Below are 21,810 nucleotides of genomic sequence, written 5' to 3' on the forward strand. Positions count from 1 at the left end.
AGGTCATGATCTCGCGGTCCGTGAGTTGGAGCCCCGCATCGGGCTCTGGGCTGACAGCTCAGAGCCTGGAGCCTGCTTCGGATTCTGTGTCTCCCTCTCTCTGACCCTCTCCCGTTCATGCTCTGTCTCTCTCTGTCTCAAAAATAAATAAACGTTAAAAAAAATTTTTTTTTAAAAATGGAGTATATTAACAAAGCAAATTGAAAAGCTCCCTAGACATACCAAATCAGAAGACGTGTGAGAGCCCAGAAGTCTGGGTGTGAACAAGCCGAGATAGTTCTGAGAACCACTGAGGCAGGACATTTTACGTTTTTATGACAGATACTGATCCGGACAAGCCACATCGTTAAGAAAATAAAAAGCACAAACACCCAAACATAAAACAAACGCATTAGGAAATGAACAGGAATAAAGAGGATAATCACTTTTGTAAAACATGAGGTGTAAACAGAAAGGAGCAAGTTCATTTTTCAAAAGTCAGAATTAATGTGTCCAAAGGAGTGCTGTCCTTAAAATCACAAGAGGCGACCACCTGCGTTCTCAGGAGGTTGTTCCTGCTCAAAAAATTCTTAAAACTTTACACGGTGGGGGGGGGAGAGGGGGGGAGGGGCCTGGGTGGCTCAGTCGGTTGGGCATCCGACTTCAGCTCAGGTCATGATCTCTCATGTTCGTGAATTCGAGCCCCGCGTCGGGCTCTGTGTTGACAGCTCAGAGCCTGGAGCCTGCTTTGGATTCTGTGTCTCCTTCTTTCTCTGCCCCTCACCTGCTTGTGCTCTGTCTCTCTCTCCCTCAAAAATAAACACTAAAAATTAAAAAAAACCCACAAAAACCACTTTACTTGGAACTGACTTCCGAGTCCACTTAAAGCACAACAAAATCAGCCTCCTTTGTTTGGAACTAAAAGTATCTGCATTCAGTTCGATCATATCCTTATTGGCATGACATATGTACACTACATGACTTACTGTCCTGATGAGGAAATCAGCTTCCTCTAGAAGGAAGAAGACTGGCCCTACATTGAGGATATTGAAAGTATGTGCCCCAGCTCCAAGGCAAATTCCAAAGCAGAGCTCAAACGTGTTTCGGATAATGGCAGAATTGCACGTTTGGCATCCCGGAGTGCCCATCTGGGAAGGGGCGACGCTCACGTTCTCCAAGCTCAGAGCTGAGAGCTGGAGCTGGGGACCCCCCCGGTCAGCACTCGCCCGTCAGAGAGCGGGGCCAGCGGGGGCCATTTCACAGGTGAAGCCGCTAAGGCCAGAGGGGCCCAAGGATTTGCCTACAGCTGTCACACAAACAGGTGGAACCAGATGTGAGCTTTCCTAGAGAATCCTGAACAGGCTAACTGCCTTTGAACCCACCGGTAAAATCGGGGCTGGACAAGAATGATAGGCCCGGCCCACCAGGCTGTGATGTCAAATCAGAAGAGGAGGCTCCAGGCCAGCCGCTTTCTTCATCGAACAAAAGACTCTTTTGAATTTACTGAATATTTTGGCACCAGCCCTGGTCAGTTCTTTCTCCTTCGGTGGGTTGAAAAATATTCCTAGCATCCCACAGAGTCCAGTGAGAGCGGAGCGGGTGGAAGATTCTTCCTCTGTCGGGCCACGCAGACGCTCTCGTCTTTGAGAAGGAGGCTCCGGTGGTCTCTGCCCCCAGGAGGGCAAGGTGACTGTGAACATTCCCCGGGCTACTGGCCGCCCGGCCGTGGACTTCCTCCTTGAAGCCCACTGTGTTATTCTCAAGTGTTCACTTAGGGAGAAAAGGGTGGGGAGAGATACTAGAAGTGGAATATTACTTTGCATACATATATCAAGCTTTAAAAGACCTTGAAAGTCACCTTCTTCCCCGACAGGTTTCTCCCCAACACCCTTATTTAGTCCAAATCTCCCCATTTTAGATTTAGGTCTATGTTTTGCATGGTCCTCTCTTTTACGTATCCTTCTCTTTCTAGTGAGACCAATGCCCAATGGCTGGTGTGTGTGATTCTGTTTATTTTCTTTTTCAAAATATTTATTCATTTTTGAGAGACAGAGAGAGAGAGAGAGAGCACAAGTGGGGGAAGGACAGAGAGACGGGGACAGAGGATCCTAAGCCGGCTCTGTGCTGACAACAGTGGGCCCAACGCAGGACTTGAACTCCTGAACGGTCGGATCATGACCTGAGCTGAAGTCGGACACTCAACTGACTGAGCCACCCAGGCGCCCCAATTCCCTCTATCTTCTATAACATCCAGCACTGTGTTGGGCACAGTGCAGGCACTCAGCCATCATGTGGTGAGGACCACGGTGCTGAGTTACGTTATCACAAATACCTACTAGGGGCTGGGCACACGAATAACTACTCTACTGATATCTCAGGATCTCCGTGAGTCGTCATCACAGCGTGGTGTGCGAGGTGCTTTTAACTCTCCTTTTTAGATAAGGAAACTGAGGCTCAGAAGGGTTGAGTAGCCTGTTCGAGGTTAGGGGGAGGGGCTTGGGTGCCAGTCTGTCTCCTGGGCTCCCAAACCAGAGCTCTTCACACTCAGACATCACTCACTCTCTCCTCAAGGTCCCAAATTAAGGAGGTAGAACAGGCCTTCAGCATCTTCTACGTCAGGCATCCTCCCTGCCCCAGCCCCCTTCTGCTTGCCTCCGCACAGTCCCATCCTCCAGGCTGGGGACGGGGCAGGAGGAAGGGACCTGAAAACCCAGAGGGTGATTTCGGGAACGAGCACCACGATGAGTGACCCTGGAAACACTTAGGGCAGATGGGAGGGAAGCTGGCGGACAGAGAAGGGTAGAGCCCTGCCGGGCACGGACCCCTCCCCTCCGTCTCAGGGCCACGCTCTACACACACTTCACCTCCACGGCTGGGCGTCCTGTGCCCGTGCCTTCCACCGCTCCCAACGGGGTGAGGAAGCCACATCACAGCCACGTGTCCAAGGAGAACAAGTGTCACTCCAGCAGACAGCGGGATATGTTTAACCTCCCAAAGCAGACCTTAATACTTCTGCGCGCAGTGTAGAAACCAAGGTGCTGAGACCCTGTGGCACGTATCTCACGGCCACCTGGGCCCCCGACACAAACAGGAGGCGGCAGAAACAGCACGGAGCGAGTCCGGGTCCCAGCTCTCCGGTAACTCTGGGCCTCAGGCACCTCATCCCTACAGCAAGGAGGTCACTGCGTGGTCTGTGAAGGGCGTCCCAAAGGCTCAGGTCTAGAGTTCGGTGACCAGGCTGCAGACAGTGGAGAGCTGATTCCGGAGATAGGGCCTTATCCTGGCACACTCCCTGGGAACTTGACCCTGCTCCCCCTCAACCACAGGCAGACTCTGACAGTCTTCCAAGGAAAATGCTGACCTCTGGCCTGGTTGATTCCCAGTTAAACAAAGGACCGCAAGATGGTGAGCCCAGGACTGTCGTCCGAGGGCTGGGTCATCTTCCACCTGCCAGCTGACTCTTGCACAGACTCCACACCCCAGCTGCACAGGCCACGGCGGGGGGTGGGGCGGTGCTCTCTGGGGGGCCGTCATGCCAACAAGACTTCAGTGAGACGTAAGTGATGGGGAGGGGGCCAGAGAGCAGGGTTTACGGGTCATCGCTCCAGTGCAGTCCCAGCCCCGCACGGCTGTCACTCAAATCCAGGCTTTCGGGGCACGAAAGCTGGTTCACCTGGCTCTGTCCAAGCTGAGACTCCACGTCAGATAAGTAGATATGCTGGGATCCAATGGCCCGTGGGGGCTGGCCCCATATGGCCTCCTACCACGATAAACCAGACCCTGAAAGCAAGTCAATGCCTTTCTGTCCTGTACAAGGACCTGCCCTTGTCGGGGCACCTGGCGGCTCAGCCAGCTAAATGTCCGACTCTTGATTTCAGTTCAGGTCATGATCTCACAGTTTGTGAGATCAAGGCCTGCATCGGGCTCTACCCTGTCAGCACAGAGCCTGCTTGGGATTCTCTCTCTCCTCTCTCTCTGACCCTTCCCCCACTCACATGATCTCTCTCTCTCTCTCTCAAAATAAATTAACTTAAAAAAAAAAAAAAAAGGCCTGCCCCTTTCTTTCAACTTGCTGCTCAAGGTCTACTTTCCAGAAAGTTCTCCCGAGGGCACCTCCAATGCTCCCTACCCCACAAGCTGTACGTACATGATTTCCAGGACCTACACACGGGTCCTCCAAAGGTAACAAAAATCCCCCAACTCCCATGATTATAGCTAAGTAACTCCTGGGGTGTCTATACCCCATGTGAGAGATACTGTCTTAGGAAACCAAAATCTAATTTTAAGAAGATGTCTTTCAATCACAAATTAGAATCGCAAGTGAGAAGTTTTATCTTTACAAGTGGTAGAATAATATAAAAGCGGTTGTCAACATTCTCAGAAAATTCAGTGCGAACCCTGAGCTACCCAGTTTGTCACTCATTCATCCAATATTTATTGAGTACCTCCCAGGTGCCAGGTGATACTCTTAGCCATGGGACCCAGTGCTAAACAAGGCATTGTCCCTGCACTGGAGGAGTTGACTGTCCAGCGGGGGAGGCAGGCAATGAAACAGTAGACTAGAAGACGGCACAAGTGCGGTGAAGAAAAGTAAAGCAGGCAGAGAGGCTAAGTGAGGGATGTGGGAAGCCCGGAGGGGCTGCTTGCCACAGGGTGGTCGGGAAATGACACCACAGCAGAGGTCTGAGTAAATAAGGTGGCACAGGGCGGGAGCTGGGAGGTGATGGAGAAAGACAGGCCCCAAACAAGGCAATAGCAAGGAAGGGCCCTGCTGCACGAGCCAGCCAGGGTCTCAGGAAGACCCCAGGGCCCAGCGTGGCAGAAGTGGGGGGAGCCTCGGGGAGGGGCGGCCGTAGGGAGTCCCGAGGGGCAGGAAGGGCCCCCGTACGCACCCCGGACACCTGCGAGGCGTCTGACTTCATGGCAAGTGTGAAGTGACAGGTTTCTTCACCCCTGTCTCTGTCCACTCCCCTGAGTCCTTCGTGTACCTCTGGTTGTCCCCACCAAACGGGAAGCTCACGGAGGGCAGGGGCAGTGTCTCTCCCCTCATACCAGGAGGGCCCAGATGGCACAAACTATGCTCCTCCTACCTTCCCTGCAGCCTCCAGCATAGAGCCCCACTCGCAGTGACGCTCCACTGGGTAGCGCCTCCAATCCAGAAATGTGCTCCCGGGTCTGGGGGGCTATGAGCGTTAGCTCTGCCAGGCCTCCAAAATCAGGAGGAAAAGGAGAGGACTGAGCATCCAGCACCAATGGACAGGTCCCCCATGCGTCACCTAAAGCCCAGTGACTCTGCACAGGTGTGGCCCACCTCAGGTACACCCGCCCCTCCCAGGGCGGGCCACCTGGGGTCCTCGAGGCCCAGGCACCACTCAGGCGAGGCTGGTCCCCCCGTCCCTCACACCGTGGCTCCACAGTGGGGACAGAGCAGACACCAGGCCTCACAGCACTGCAACAAACAGCTCCATGCCTCCAACTCTGCACTGCCCCAGGGGAGCCCCAGTGGCCCGTATCCATAGCAACCATCAGCTATGAGTTGCAGTCCTCCGAGGACGGGCAGGCGGCCGCCCTCTGTGCTGGCCTGTTCTGAAAGGACAGACACGTTTGTCTCACCAGTTTGGGACGCCCTCCATTCCTGAAAGAGGTGTCTTCATCCATTTTCATGTCCCCTCTCTCTGTCACCAAGGTCCAAATGGACACGGTGCATTGATCTGAAGACAGGATTTTCTCTGGGGTTCTATATGAGGCTGATCCTGCCTCAATCTTGCTTTTCAATGACCTGGGAACCCAGGGTGGGGACCACGAGGGAACAAGACCAAAATGACATAACCGGAAGGAACTCGAAACGTTCCTTCCTCCTGCTTCTGGTCCAGATGGTGCCTCACACCTGATCTCACCGTAGAAAAATCTGTCTTTAGTTTTGAAAATAAATTAAAAAATTAAAATAAAAAAATCAGACTGCTAATAATAAACACTTCTCTTTTCTCTCAGTTTCTTTAAGGAGAGCCCAGCCCTCACATCTCTTTTCGGGCAGGCAGACAGAGCCTTCTAAGTTTACCTTAACCCTGCAGGTTATGGCTTACACGTGGGCAGGGCTGAAGAGCTGCCTGGGGTGAGTGGAAAGAGGTTCATAGGTTGTCTTTTAAAATAAAACATTAACTAGGGTGCCTGGGTAGCTCAGTCAGTTAAGCGTCTGACTCCGGATTTCGGTTAAGGTCATGATCTCAAGGTTTGTAGGTTCGAGCCCCACGTCCAGGTTCTGTGCTGACAGTGTGGAGCCTGCTTGGGATTCTCTCTCCCCCTGCCGCCCCCCCCCCCCCCCGCCTCTCCCCTGCTCTCTCTCTCTCTCTAAATAAAAAAATAAACTTAAAAAATTGTTAAATAAATCATTTACTGCCCCCTGCTAGAGACACTAGCCAAGCTAATCATAGAAAATACGTTCAAACTCACAAAGCAGGCTTCCATGCAGAAACTGGGCACACGGAGCCGGCCTCACCCCAGAAGGACAGGGATGGCACCACCAGCTGCTCCTGTGACCGGGGGCCCCACTCGCCCCGAGAACCCCAAATCACCTGATCGCTGGACAGGGTCAGCCCAGATCCGAAACTGCTCCTCTCCTCTCCTTAAAACTACCTCTTTCCGTCCCGCCAGCTTGAAAGACACCAAACCTTTTTAAATAAAATTCAAACTCTTCATCCCTTGCCACAGCCTCAGGAAAGAACTCTTTCTCACGTTCCAGTCTTCACTCCTCCCCTCCTCCCAAAGAACTGCCCTGTCTTTGAAATAAAAATCAATCCCACAGTCCTCTATAAAGTCCAGAGGGAAAATGTGCCATTTGGCTGCCCTCAATCCTATGAGAAAGCACATCTGGCGGGGTTTTACAGAAGCACATTCCTGCAGCCTAAGAGACGGTCCCGGCCCCCTCGGCCCTCTCCTGACCTTGGGTCTTCCCCTGCCTATACTCACGGTGCACAGACAGGGCAGCATGAAGCCCCGCTTTCCTCATCCGTAAAATGGACGTGATTGTACCCATCTTACAGATCGCTTGGGGTGGGGTGGGGGGGGTCTAAGTGAGACAATGTACATAAAGTACTTTGGCAGCATCTGGCACATACAAGTGTTGGTTGTTACCAGTCCTTATTTTTGTGGACCACAAACTTTTTGAGAGCAGATACCAAGGTTTCCTGGTTGGGTCTGCTGCATCTAGCACGGTGCCTGGCACACTGTGGATATTCATTAAATAAAAAGGGAAAATGTTTGCTAAATAAATCTAGTTGAAGAGGCTCTAGGCTTATTTCCCACCAGTCCCTGTTCCACCGCAAGACAGCTTTGGCTTAGCATTGTTCTCCTAAGGGGACAGTTATCCTCACATAACCTTCTCTCTTGCCGCTCAGGAGAATTCCAATAAAATCAAACAGTAGGAGGAAAATGCTCTAAGAAAGGGAAGCCTCTCTGCATACCACCCTGCCAGGTCCCGCCAGGCCTCTCAAAAGATGTGCCCTCCTCCCCCTGCCTCCTGGACGGTGTTCAGTAACCAGCTGAATAATGAACCATCAGAGGGGATTCCAACCGGTGGCAATTAACACTCTTCCAGCTGGGAAGAGATTTAGCTCTGCGATTCCCAGACCTGCAGAGTCCCCTTCTCTCTTCCAGAAAACACCAACTGCTGCCATACCACTTGGGAGGACCCCACGGATCAAAAAGAAGAACCTGATTGATGAAACAAGACAGGCCAAGTGTCCATAATTATTGAAGCTGGGAGATGGGTATATGGGGATTCATGATAGTGTTCTCTACTTTTGTATATTCTGAAAAACAACCCAAAACCTTAATTAATAATTCCATATTTTACCAAAACTAGGGCAAGGAAGCCTAAAGGACTGCTCTTTTCAAATCATAGGGGAAACTCCAGGCTTGGATTTCCATTGTAAAGAAAACGTCCAGGAAATTTCTGTGGCTCATTTTCATCTGAAAGACCAGGGAGGTATTTAGGTGGTGTATAGAAAGAGTGTTGGCCTCAGTGAGCCTGGGCAAGTGACTTAACTTCTTGGAGCCTCTCCTCGGCTTCCTTACCCTTAAAACTCCGGTTGTGACCTATCTCATAGGACAGCCCTATAAAAAGATATAAAGCAAGCAGTACTTTGGTAGCACCTTGAACGGTACCTAATAGCACAGGTATCTGATAGCACATAATAGATACTTGACAAAATTTAGTTTCTTTTCTCTCCTTGAAGAAACAAAGATGTTCTACTGTATTCTTATATTAAGAAGCTTAACGGACTCAAACTGCAAAAGTCTGGCAGGGGCCAAGAGTCACTAAAACACATTGAAAAAGAAAGCTTCTAGAAAAAAGAACTCAAAATTCCATTGCCTGGAAAACCTAAGTGCCCACTACCCATCAAACACTGAAGTATTTGAAGGGTACCATTTGCCACAGGCACCAACTTAGAGGAGACAGGGTACCAGGCTAGGGGAGCATGAATGCACACCACTCTGGGCCTTGGGCAGCAGTGAATTTAAGCAGGAGGAGCTGCTAGGAGGGGCTGCTGAGCATTTAAATACCATAATGACTCAAACCGATATTTGTATACAAACGTTCATAATAGCAGCATTATTCACAACAGCCAACAGGCAGAAACAACTCAGATGTCCATTGACAGATGAATGGATAAACAAAATGTGGTCTACCTATACAATGAAATGTTATTCTGCTTTAAAAAGGAATGGAATTCTGACACTTGCTACAACATGGATGAATCTGGAAGACGTTATGCTAAGTGATCCAAGGCAGGCATGCAAACACTACATGATCCTACTTATATGACATACCTAGAGCAGTGGGATTCCTAGACACAGAAAGTAGAATGATGGCTGCCAGGTGCCAGGAGGAGTGGGGCAGGGGGAGTTAACGGGTATGGAATTTCAGTTTGGGAAGATGATAGTTCTGGAGATGGATGGTGGTGATGGTTGCACAATGATGAAAATGTATCTAATGCCACTGAACTGTACAACCAAAAATGCTGACAATGGTAAACTTTGGCATGCAGATTATAAAAAGGTTCTTAAGCTGAAAACAATCAAGACCCAGAAGACTCTGGAAGAAACATTGATCTCTGCCTCCTACATATACACAACCGCCTAAAAGAATTTAGTTTCTTTTCTCTCCTTGAAGAAACAAAGATGTTCCAGGAGAAGCTCTATCACCACAGACAACTACGTTATGATATAAACTAGATAGGGGAGACAGGGAGGAACTTAGTAAGGCCTGATTGATCAAAGTCTTCCATGTCCCGTTGTTTCTGAGTGGCACAGCAAACATTTGTTTACCAAACTCTTTTTTCATCTTCCTGTGAATTGCATTCCTTCCCTTTGAAGTCCCAGACCCCTACCCCTTCTCCTTATATATTTGCCTGACTGTCTTTGGATTTTCACGTCTGTGTGGATTCCCTATATGTATGAAATTAAATTTGATGTTCTCCTGTTACTCTCTTTCATCTCAATTTAATTCTCATTTCAGCTAGAAGAATCTTGACGGACATGGAAAAATTTCTCCCTCCCCAACAGTGTATTTTACCACAGAGAAATAATGATGATGATGATGATGATGATGATGATGATGATGATGATAAGAATAAGAATAAGAAGAAAAGAAAAAATACCATAACGACAGCATCTTGGCTTTAGTTTTTATCCATTTTCCCCAAGAGATAAAAGCACCCTTAAAATATCCTTAAAATATGCTCACTTGCAGAGATGATGGGATCCCAGAAGGGTTATGCAAACTGCAGCAAATCCTTAGCACTGTGTCCTTCTCTACCAGGTTGGCACTGGGTCTTGCCACTATGTAAGAATCAGTGTCATGTGCTACCCTTCCCTCCTGCCCCAGGAGAGGGGAAGCTGCAGACCTGAGCACAAGGAGAAGGGTGTGGTGTGGTCAGCCCCCGTCCCCAAGACAGCCAACAAGCCAGGCTCCTTATTTGTCCTCCAACACATCCTTGCCAGGCAGGACACACACAGGCTGGACCTGAAGTCTGCTTCCTCTCCTTCCTTGACTCTCAATTCATTTAAAAGAACCCCTGAGTTTCAGGGGAGCAGCTTTCATACCCACCTAGATGCAAAGAATGGCAGCGACAGTGGTAACAAAGCCTGTGGCAGGAGAGAGGCCAGCTCAGTTGCCTGTCTACCACCACATTACCCAGGCTTTCCCTCTCAGAACCCCACATCCATTTCTCATGGTTGAAAGTCATCCCCCACATCTTGAGTTCTGCATCCACAGCCCAGAATTCCCCCAAACCTCCTCTCCCTACCATTTCCCTGGAGTCAGTGCCAAAGCAGAGGGAAGAGAGTGATCTTTCTCCTGCCACAGACCCAAGGCAGCAGTGGGCTAAAGGGCTCAAGAGGGACAGAGAGGGTGCAGAGATGGGAGATCCCCTGGCAGGGGCCACGCCTGTGCAGGAGTCTCAAATAACTTATTCTCCCCTGAGGCTTATCTATCCCTAGCAGCAACAAAGACCATATTGCACACACATGGATATCCAGAACAGGCAAATCAATCTATAGTGACAGAAAGCTGCTCTGTGGTTGCCTGGGGCCAGCAGCTGGGGGGGAGACTGCCTGCAGATGGGATGAGGGCATTTTCAGGGGTGATGAAATATTCTATAACTTGATTGGAATGGTGGTTACATGGGTATATGCATATGTCAATCTCATCTGACTATACCCTAACAATGAGTACATTTTATTGAATGCAAATTATACCCCAATACAGTTGAATTTAAGAGTGAAAAAATTAAAAAACCTAAGAGCTCGGGTACAAGAGTCACATGCTTTAGTAGTAATTTAGAAGGCAGATCTTAAAGGCTTACGCAGGAAGACAATGCATCCCAAATGACCGTGCATTTACCAGGCGACTCTATGATTCTACGCTGAGTCTAAAGGGCCTGAAGACCCCTCCTCCCTCCACCTCTCCCCACCAACCCCAGAATTTCACATTCAGGCAAACAAAGACCCCATCAGACCTCTCCTCAGGCTGCTGAAAGTTGAGTTCCAAACGCTCCTCAGAACTGGTTAATCACATCCTGTCTTGGGTAGAGATTTGTGTGTGTGTTGGGGGTGGGGGGGAACAGGGCAGCTGGCACCTACCATTGGCTCTTGGGGTATGTTTAGGCCCATTACCATGTCACTTACAACGTCTTCCTCTACAAAGAGCCCCCAGCAGGGGAGCTGAGGGGCATGGGGAGGGAGAGAGCCCTGAGAACAGCCCAGAGCCTGGAGATTGGAGGCAGTTACCGCTATGGCTTGTGCAGGTTTCTGGCCCTCAGGCCTCTGGCGCATCTGCAAACAGTTTGCAGAATGTTCCCTCACAGACTGTTTTTAGGGAGGAAAAGCACTTTAACTTTTTAATACTATATTATTCAGGTACTTCCAGATTCCTTATTCTGTTTTTTATTCCTCTTCTCCCAGCAAAACACAGTGTTTCCCAGCATGTGTGGTTTGTGGGAAGCTGATGGCTTCAGCAGTGTGGCCGCATTGCTGGCCCACCCTGGAGGCTGATAGACAGTGGTTCAAGGTCGGGGGGGATGTCCCTTTTTCCCTTCAGAGGTCCACAACCAGGGAATGGGAGTTAGGAGGAAGGGACATGAGGAGGACACTTGGATTTGTTCAGAGTCAGAAATCCAGCTCCAGGGTAGTCAAAATTCAGATGTGTCTTCATACATTAACATGTCCTGTCCAACCCACCTTCCTCTTGAGGATACGTGGTTCTAGGAAAAACAGAACCACACTCAAATCCCGGCTCTCCCACTTAATCACTGTGTGACCGAAGGCAAATCACTTAACCTCTCTGTTTTCCCTTCTACAGGTAGAATGGGGATTGTGGTATCTGACTCATCAGGTTGTCCATGAGACTGCATGAGGAGATACATCAAAAGCACAGGGCAGTGACTGGGGCAGCCAGAAAGCATTGTATCACCCTCCTCACTTAACTCCCTCATGCTGACCCTGCTCAGTCTGGAGCCAAGTGGAAAGTTACCTCTCCTTTTCAAAAATGACCATCAATGTGGGGCTGACTCTATCACAGGGCCCTGCTTTAAGCTTCCTATGCCAGAGGAGCAGTATGCAACATTCGCCCGGAGATGAGAATGTGGGTCCTTAAGAACTTTTAAATATCAACAGATGTTTGCTTTAGTCGTGCAAAGTGTCCCTGAATCCCCGAGAAGTAGAAACTGGGCGACGTTCAGCCCAGGGACAGGGGAGAGGTGGGACAAGGAGAAGGATGCTGGCAGAGAAAGGAAAGGGTCTGGGGCAGATGCAATCAGGACAAGGGGCCGAAGAGGCGGAGAGAAGAAGGTGGATGCGGGACGGTGGGCTGGATGTGCAGTGCTTGGAAGCAGGGCCCTGGAGAGCCCATCACGGGGCAGAAGGGAGGGCAGAATAAAACCATGATTCAATCCCAGGCCCCCGAAACAGCTGGTAACAGCCGAGCTGTGGGGAAGACGTGCGAAGTCAGAAACAGGGAATAAACCAGAAGTGGACTCTTATCTCTGTAGACCCAAAATAAATGGCGATGAAGGCAGCCCAGGGAGCAGGGGTCCTGGACCCTGAGCACGGGCCTAGCACTGGCTCCTCCAGCTAAAGGGAACGGCAGCGGGACGCAGCCAGAGGACCGCTGGGTTATTTAACCCGAGTCAAGGTGAGGAGCAGAACTCCTAGCGCTCGGTGAGGCCACCTCCCCCATGCAGGCCCGGGACCCGGTGTAAGACAGTGCGGGGCTGGGTGGGAGAGAGACCGAAATGGCTGTACGGCCCTGGATAGAGGGGTCTTCCTCCCTCCTTCTGTGCTAAATGACTTCACGGATTAGTTCATTTACCTTCACAGAGTCCAAGAAACAGGTGCTATTAATGTCACTCTTGACAGATGAGGAAACTGGGAGGTCAACCCGCCAGGGGTAGAACTTGGACAGGAGCCCAGGAAGCCCGACACTGGAACCCATGTGTCTGACCACTCCCACACACCACCTCCAGGTGCTGGTGCACTCGCTCCTCACTGCACAAATCAAGGGAGAAGAGACAGGACTCCCACCCCCGCACGTCCTTCTCTGAGGCTGCCCCCATGGTGCAGATCAGGGTGACAGAGGGCAAGAAATGGGGTGAGTGGCCCTGCAGGCGCCTGGCTGAAGGAGCCCCCATCCCACCCAGATGGCTCGTCAATTCCACCTCAGCTCGGAGAGCCCCCAGCAGCGGTCCCTAAGCACACGTGAACTATAGATGCTTACATCCTATGGAAGGGGTGTGGTTCCAGGAACGGAGCCCTAGCAAAGCCATGGATTTCTTTCTGGGTGAACGAGGCACGTCTGACCTAAAGACCAAAATGAAAAGCCTATTAACCAACAGGCTGCTCCAGAGACGCCTCTCTTGGCATCTCTTGGCTTCCTCTCCCTACCTGGTGAATGCTCAGCAACCTCCCCCCTGCCAGCCCTTTTTCCAGGTGCCAAATCCCAGCTGGGTGCTTGGCGTGCCCGGAGGCTGCTGATTGGTCACACCCTATGCTACTGATGCGTGGTCCAGCATCTCTCATGGACAGGCCCCTAACAGAAAATCCCTGGCGTGGTCATCAATTCAGAGTCCAGGCTGCAGGATGGCCCCCTCCTGAAGTGCTAGATGCTCCTCAAAGATCTCCAAGGAAGATTCCACACGACCCCTCTGCTATTGGGAAGTCCTTTTTTTTTTGCATTTGATCTCAGTCCGTCTTGTGTTTTCCAAAACAAAGCATGTGGCTGCCTTCTACTGGGAGGCAGCCCAGCCCAAGGGCTCAAGAGAGCAGGGGCTTGAGCCGGGATGGACGGCTGGCTTGGTCATGGACAATGGGACACTGGGCAACATGCTTAACTTCTCTGGGTCTCGGTTTCCTCAATTCTAAAAGGACAGCAGCACAGATTGTTTGTTGGGAGGTTGCAGGAGACAACAGATGTCACGTACTCGGAGAAGTGCCTGTCCCAGGATAAGTTCTCAGGGAGTAGTCGCCTGTTACAGTTACAGTTGCCAATGGCTTTCCCATCCCTGGGAAAGGCCACCTTGCCTACCCCTCCTGGTACACAGCGGGTATGTCTTCTCGAGACAGGAGTCGCCATGGCATGACTCAGCCTGCCTGCCTCTCTGAGGAAGGTCCTTGTCCCTGTTCCTGGATCGTCCAGGAACCTCCTGCAGCAACTGACAACCATAAAACAGTCAGTAGGAACCCCCCAAAATCTTGGTGGAAGACGCCAGGTCATTCCTCCAGGCCAGGTGCCCAGCCGGGCAGACTGTAGTTGGGTTGACCGTGCACACTCCCACTCCTGACCTCCAGAGGTGTCTCCAGCTCTGGTGCCCTCTCTTAGTACAACAGCATCCAGGCTGGCACATAAATCACAGAACAGTGCTCCTAGGAGCACGCAGATGCTTCTAAAAATAGTCACCGCCTCTTCAGACCGTGGGAGGGGAAGGGAAGTGACTGTCCACAGTGTCTGCAGGCGTGGAGAGCCCAAGTTGGAGCTACGATTCCCTGCAGGGCCACCTCCTCACCCCACAGCCCTGCGACCAGGATCAGGGCAGGCCATCCAGGGATGCAGTGCACTCAAGGAAGCCTGCATTGTTTGCTTTGTGCACTCGGGTAAGGGAGGGGCCTGCACAGCTCCGAGACCCTGACACTGCCCTAGGGAAAGGTCTGGCCTGCCTTTGGGGAGATTTTCCCTTTCCGGTTTGAGCCTCCAATAACCTAGAATCAGCCCATTCTGGCTCTAATGCAGCCTCAAACCTTCCTGGGTTAAGTAAGGTCACAGAATCCTCAATTCAAACAAAAAGTTCAAGTCACTGAGTCCGAGCCCTGCCCCAAGGAGCCGTGTATCCATGAGGAGGGCAAGAGAGACAGTCCCTGCCACCGGCCTCCTTCTCCCTCCCAACTCCCAACCAAACTAGCACGCAGTCCTTCGAGTTGGTTTGAGAAGGAAATGTTTCCTAAATCAGGGGAGCTCCGGGCCAGAGCCACTTACAAAAGCCAAAGGGAGCACCATTAGCTCCTGACAGAGTCGGGTGACCCACGTCTGCCCCGGGCCCTGCTTCCCTCTTGTTTTGGCTCAACTCTAAGTGAAGGGGGACCGGGATTCCCTGAATCAGAACCTGCTCGGCATCCCCAGAAGCTGGCGGAAAGCAAAACCGCTTGGTCTCCCTCCTTCCCAACCAGCAGCTTCTGCGTTCCTGGGCTGAGATCCAGAGACGCCAAGACTGAGACGGACAGGCTCGGCCGGAGGGAGAGGGCTGTTTTGGGACGGTGGGGCCCAGAGCCAAGGGCTGGGGGAGAGAAAGGGAGGGGCTCAGGAAGGCTAACCCAGAGGGACAGGTCACAGAGGTAATACGGGCTTTGCAATCAGAGGCACAGCCCGAGTCCCCCCTCCGCCAAATGCTCTTCAGCACCTCACCTTCCCAGACACCCGTCACTCCTCAGGCCGAAGCTCCCCTGCGCAGCCTTGTCCCTTGCCGCTCTGCCCTGAAACTGCAGCTAATCCCTCATTATCGCTTCTCCCCCTTCTGGCCTGCTCGCTTCATGTTCCACATGCTAACACCAGGCCGGTCTGCTTCTTGCACGAAGACCTGGCACACAAACACAACTCCAGCATCGTCAGGAAATGAGGAACCGTCCTAGCACAGGCCACTCTGGAGTCTTTGAAGGGCACAGCAGAAGGACTCACCCGGAAGGAGGAACGGGGTGGGGCAGGAGGCCAGGAGCAGGGGGGAACGGACTACCCCACCTGTCTCCTGAACGAGTCGAGCTCCGGTTCATCCAGTGTCGTCTCAGTCTCCCTCCATGGGGACAGGTGGGGATGGAAAGCTAGGCGTTTCTTAGACCCCAGGCCATTCCAGTGGGCAGACGGAGGCCTGAGCAAAATCCCAGCTGGACCCTGGGTGCTGGTCTCAGAGCAGACGCAGCAGCCCTGCCCTGGGTGGAATCAAAATAATTCCTGGTTTCCCTGCTCCTTGCCACCTCCCACTTGCCACCTCCCCAGCCCTCCGTGGCAGAAACAGGGCTTTATTATCTCAAGCCCACCGCGTCCTCCGAAAGTGCTGTGAATGGAATCCCACACAATACACTCGTTTATTAATAACCACTCAGCCCCCCGCCCCCACCACGGCTTGCTCATTCGCTCCCCGCCGGGTCCCCCTCATGCATAATGGAGGAGTTATGTGGCCCATGGCACAAGCCAGGCTGTGCTGCTCAGGCTCTGAAGGGATAGACCGAGAGAAGTACCAGGCTGGGCCAGGCTCCCCGAGGCAGGGGTGGGAGGAGGAGCAGACCCCCCAGTTAAGACGAGGAGATGTAATGTTTTGTGGGTGGTATCGGCCCCCCCCCCCCCATATGCATGCCCTACCCCAACCCAAGCCGGGATGACAGCAGGTCATGTAACATTTATCCAACACCCACCCCGCCCATCCAAGGCCCCACAGAGGACCAGGGCTCTCTCAAGGTCAACATCAGCCCACTCGTCCACTTCTGCTCTAGGGCCTCAGGACAAACTTCTCTCTCTTCTGCTCAACAGCCCATCACTACATTTGGCTGCAGCCATGTACCCTCCATCCAACACTCCAAGTCTTGTCCAGACCGCACATCTCCAGTCCTGCCGGCTGCCCCCCATGCAGCTGCTTCCATCCCTGCACTGTCCTGTTCCCCTTGTGATGCCACACTTCTGACGGTCAGCCTTTCTTTTTAAAAAAAATTTTTTTTACGTTTATTTATTTTTGAGAGACAGAAGCAGACAGAGTACGAGTGGGGGAGGAGCAGAGAGAGAGGGAGACACAGAATCCGAAGGAGGCTCCAGGCTCTGAGCTGTCAGCACAGAGCCCGACGCGGGGCTCGAACTCACAGACCGTGAGATCATGACCTGAGCCGAAGTCGGACGCTTAATTGACTGAGCCACCCAGGCATCTCTCAGGCTTTCTCTTAAAGTGTAAAGGCCAGCCCCCCGCCCCCCCATCCTGATGGTAAGAGTGTGCCTTGCTAACATTCTTCTGGAGGGAAATCTGGAAATGGATCTAAAAGTCTAAAAATGTTTATGCCTTGTTTCATAAATTCTACTTCTGAGAGTAGATCTTCGGTAAATAATCATGGATAACCAGAATATAAAAGTGAGTCACACAAATGTTGATCAAAATATTGTTTATAATGGTAAAAAGTCAGAAACCGTGTAAACAGCCATCACCAGGGGAAATGATAAACTGGCATGTCCATGGTTTGGCAGGAAGTAGCATGTGACAATAAGGGTTCTAGAGCCAGAGGCCTGGGTTCAAAATCTGGCTTTGCCATTTACTGGCTGTGTTACCTTGGACAAGTTAGTTAGCCTCTCTGTGCCTCACTCTTTTTATTTGTATAATTGGGTTAATGATAGTATCAATCTCAAGTAACAAAATTCGATGAATGATAGTTCGGGACACATATGACAAATACCAAAAAAAAAAAAAAAAAGAAAGAAAGTTGGATTCTTACTACTATCATAAGCCAGGAAATATTACATAGTTATTAAAATGATGAGATAATGTAGAATACTATTTTATTTTATTTTTTCATATAATTTACTGTCAAGTTGGCTAACATGCAGTGGTTTTGGGGGTAGATTCCCGTGATTCATCGCTTACATACGACACCCAGTGCTCATCCCAACAAGTACCCTCCTCAATGCAGAATACTATTTTAATGATATGAAAGACTATTAAGTGAAAAGAGCAGATTGCAAAAACACAGTAAGAATGGCTTTTTGGGTGGCGAAATTATGGATAATTTGCGTTTCTTCCTTTGCGCTTGTTTATATTTTCTAAATTTTCTGCAAAGAACACAAGCTACTTTCATTAATAGGCAAAGGTATCTTAACAGTATGGTGCAATCACCCGCGCACAAGACAGCCCTGGTTCCGCATGCTGCCGTTCCTCTGGGGAAGCTCACCTTGCAGTGAGTGCCTCTCTGACCATCGAGTCCCATTACTGCCTCATACTGAGCTTTAAGTCAAGTGTAGCCCCCTGGCCCCAGCTCCCTCCTGCCCCACAGCCTGGCCCCAGACTGGCCTTTTCCCGGGGGGGCTACTGTTGAGCCATTTCTCATCCTTATAATGAACTCGGGCTAGTGGAGTTTGTAAGAATGTGGGAAGGGGAGCTGAGAAAGACACAACCAAAGTGGAAGGTGTTGGCCCTTAGGTTCAGAGTCAGAAGAGGGGAGCACCCCAGGCTGGGCGGGGGGGCAGAGGGAGCCCATTTTCCATATCAGCAGGGTAGACGGGGTTAAGGGAGAGACCAGATTTGTCCCACATTGAAGAGGAACAAAAGGAGGTTAGATTCTGAGGATCAGGCAAGCATCCAAATGGGGGGTGCCCAGTGGGTAGGGCTGTCCCATTGCTTTGGAGTTCTCCTGGTTTCTGGAGGCTTCTTTGGAGGCAGCCATACTGGCCAATCGCTCAGAGCCAGCTGTGTCACAGCCTCCTTCTCAACCAAAGGCGATGCCCCCTCCCCCCCCCCCCCCGCCCACCGAGTGCAGAATGGGGAGTGGGAAGGGGGTGGCAGCCAGAAGGAAGGAAGGCAGTAGGGAGCCGGGGGAGCTGCTCAGGCTGGCCGGCCTGAATGTGGGTCACATTTGCAGAGGACAGCCCACACCAGGACAGGATGGCTGGGGCCATGGAAACAGCTGGTGTGCCTGCAGGAGAGCTCCATCCCATCCCAGGTCCCAGGCGGGGCTCCCCACCCCCACACCCCGCAGGCTCACCCCCCTGCCACCCGCTGCCCTCCCCTGAGAGGACACGTGTGCCAAGCCCAGTCCGCCCGCTCTTCCACACCAGAAGAGATCAGCAATAAAATGATCTGGGGGACGGCTGACCTTGCCAGAGTGTGGCCAAGGGACTGCCTACAGGGACAGGCTGGGTGAACCTGGGGCCCTCAAACTGCAGTCGTTAGCTGACTGCTGACTGACTGTGCCGGCTAAGGGTCTAGTTTCCTCTCTGGGTACCTCATGATCACTTCCTGGGATGGAAAGTGAATTCCATCACAACAGGAAATTTGCAGTCGTGAAGTATTTCGTCTGAAGGATCTGAGCAGCACTGCGGGTGGCCCCTGTCAGAGGAGCTGTGGAAATCCCAGCGGGAGAGCCCCTCTGTGGGCCCACCCGGCGCTGAGACCCCAGGATCACACGGGGCTGGCAGTGGCCGTCCAGAAGGAAGCCATTCAGCAGTGAGCTGGGAGGACACAGTGAGGAACCCCCACAGCAGCACGGCCCGAGCCCGCACCCACTTGAGTCTGTGTCTGCTTCTGCTGTGGTGTGACTGCTTCGTGGGTGTGTCTGTGCTTGTGCCTTTGAGCATGCGTTTGGGAGTCCGCGGGGAAGCACACAACCTCTGTGCCCCTGGGAACCTCTTCAGTTCCCTGAGCCTGAACACTTCAGTTCCCAAGTGTGTGGCCCAGTGAGTGGGAGCAGTCTGCTTGGCTGTGTATGTGTAACTAAAAGTGTTTCACGGTATGGATAAGTCTACCTGCTTGGCTTGGTGGGTATATGTGTATGTCTGTCCCATAGTGTGTGTCTTGTATGTGTGACTTATATTATTAGTGTGGTTTGATATGTGCGGGTACCTGTGTTAGTGTATCTACAGGTGTTCCAGGACATGTACGTGGTGTTGAATGCAGGTGTCCTTCAGTTTTCAGGATAGTATCTTCTGTCTATGTGAATGTGAGTGTGTGTGTGTGTGTGTGTGTGTGTGTGTGTGTGTGTGTTCAGTAAGTCTCATATATGGACATGTGTTTTGATGTGTGGGTGTCTTGCATGTGTTTGTCCTGGTTCCTATATGTATGTTTGGAAGTGTGTATGTCTCCTTTGATGTGTGAACTGTATCTGTGTTTCTGCACATGTGTGTGCATGTGTGTGCAGAAGCAGAAGAGGATGGGGCAATCCCGTGGTCTCCCTGCATTACCAGAATGTTCTCTGGTCAGGAATGACACTGAATGACTCATCCCCAGGCAAACCCTGCAGGGGCTCCCTGTTTCTGCAGAATAAAATTCACCTCCCCCAGGCTGATATCTAGGAAACTCCTTGTCAGCATCCAGTAATCTGACTACACTTGCTTTTCTCCAAATGCCTGGAAGAGCCCACCTCTACCTCTGCTTTTTATGTTTCTTTTCCTGGCGTTCCCTCTTTTCATTTCTGCTCAACAAAATCCTACTCATCCTCTAAGGTCCACTGTCAATGCCACCTCCTCCAGGAAGCCAGTTCAGCCCTTTGGCTGGACAAGAACATTTCGGCCTCTGGTTTCCAAAGCACATTATGTATACCCCTCGCTAGGCACAGATCTTGCCCTCCTTTATTACAATGATACGTGCAAGTATTTCCTCCCCTATTGGACGATGAACAACACATAGGGGCTTCATCTTGACCTTTGCAGTTCCCAAGGTGCCCGGTTCCACGTCTGGTACACAGAGGCCTGCAGTAAATGTTTACTGAAATATATGACTTGAGTTTGGCTACCCGGCAAGCTGAAAAAGGAAGACAGCAATCACTGCCCTGGGTAAACTGGGTAAACACAAGCCCCGGTCTGAGAGCCTGCAGGGCTAGGAACAGCCATTTACCCTCCTTGGACTCAGGCTGCGTCTGAAGGAGCTTCTTCTAGGAGCCAAAGAAGGTCAGATGGAACAGCTCTGCTAGCTTCTTCATTCTTGGGAGGCAGTTACCTAAGCACCGATCTCTCTCAGGAACTAGGCACAGCTCCAGAAGCTTCATCCACACTGGCATTCATACGGCTGACTGCTGCAGCCAGGACAGAGTCCAGTTACCAATTTTCCTTTGGCAATTCTACACGCACATTCCAAATTCCAATGTTCTCTCCTGTAGGCTGAGCTTTGGTGCTGGAAAGATGCAGCCCACCAGCCAGATCTCCGGGCTCTGGAGCTGAGGCGGCTGGCTGCTGCTGCTGCTGCTGGGGCAGGAAGCAAGCAGCACTTTCCAACACTTGGTGCCAGCAGAAGGAGCACCTGAACAAAGATGGGTATGCCTATACGGTCCTTGAAAAATGCAGCAATGTGTGACTCATAATCTGGGGGCAACCCACCAGAAAGGCTAAAATCTTACAGAAGAACTGACATTGCCAAATGTTGATAAAAGATGTACAGCTGGAATTCCCAGGGATTGCTGGTACAAGAATATATTGGCATGATCACTTTGTAAAATAGACACTGGGTATTAAAGCTGAACATACTTATATCCTATGGCACAGCGGCATCTCTGGGTATTCACCCAACAGAAATCAGTACTTATATCCATGAAAACATATACCCAAAGTGATTATACTGAAATATATACAGAATTGCAAGAGTCCCTGAATAGCCAGAACTACCCTGAAAAAGAACAACAAATCAGAGACTCGTATTTCCTGATTCCAAAACTTACTATAAAACGATAGCCGTCAAATCAGTGTGGCCCTGGCATAAGGACAGACATACAGACCAATGGAATAGAATTGAGAGTCCCATACATCTATGACCAACTGGTTTTTGACAAGAGTGCCTGGTCCACTCAATGGGGAAAGGACAGTTTCTTTAACAAATGGTGCTGGGGGAGCTGGATTTCTACATGTGGAAGAATGAAGTTGGACCCCTAATTAGAAGCGCTAAAACCATGAAACTCTTAGAAGAAAAAAAGAGATAAATCTACATGACCTTGGGTTTGATAACAGATTCTTACATGTGACACCAAAAGGTCAAGCAACAAGAGAAAAAACAGATAAATTGGACTTCATCAAAATTTAAACCTGTGCATCAATGGACATTATCAAGACAATGG

General features: G+C 51.0%; 1 protein-coding gene across 19 annotated transcripts in view; it reads right to left on the reverse strand.

Annotated features, from left to right (window-relative positions):
* NFASC (neurofascin) overlaps positions 1 to 21,810 on the reverse strand; it is a 178,277-nt gene that overhangs the window by 122,989 nt on the left and 33,478 nt on the right. The window contains exon 1 of one of the 19 annotated variants that reach the window (XM_019433012.2): positions 15,761 to 15,972. The exons of 17 other annotated variants lie outside the window; for them this stretch is intronic. In XM_019433012.2, the coding sequence (XP_019288557.2) occupies positions 15,761 to 15,792 (32 nt within the window). In that variant the 5' untranslated portion in view covers positions 15,793 to 15,972. Of the gene's footprint in view, positions 1 to 15,700; positions 15,973 to 21,810 lie in introns of those variants that run through there. One more of the 19 variants, XM_019432969.2, reaches the window with a different exon arrangement.

The sequence above is a fragment of the Panthera pardus genome, unplaced genomic scaffold, assembly GCF_024362965.1.
Source record: "Panthera pardus isolate Hobbes unplaced genomic scaffold, ASM2436296v1 HiC_scaffold_21, whole genome shotgun sequence".
NCBI classification, from domain to species: domain Eukaryota; kingdom Metazoa; phylum Chordata; class Mammalia; order Carnivora; family Felidae; genus Panthera; species Panthera pardus.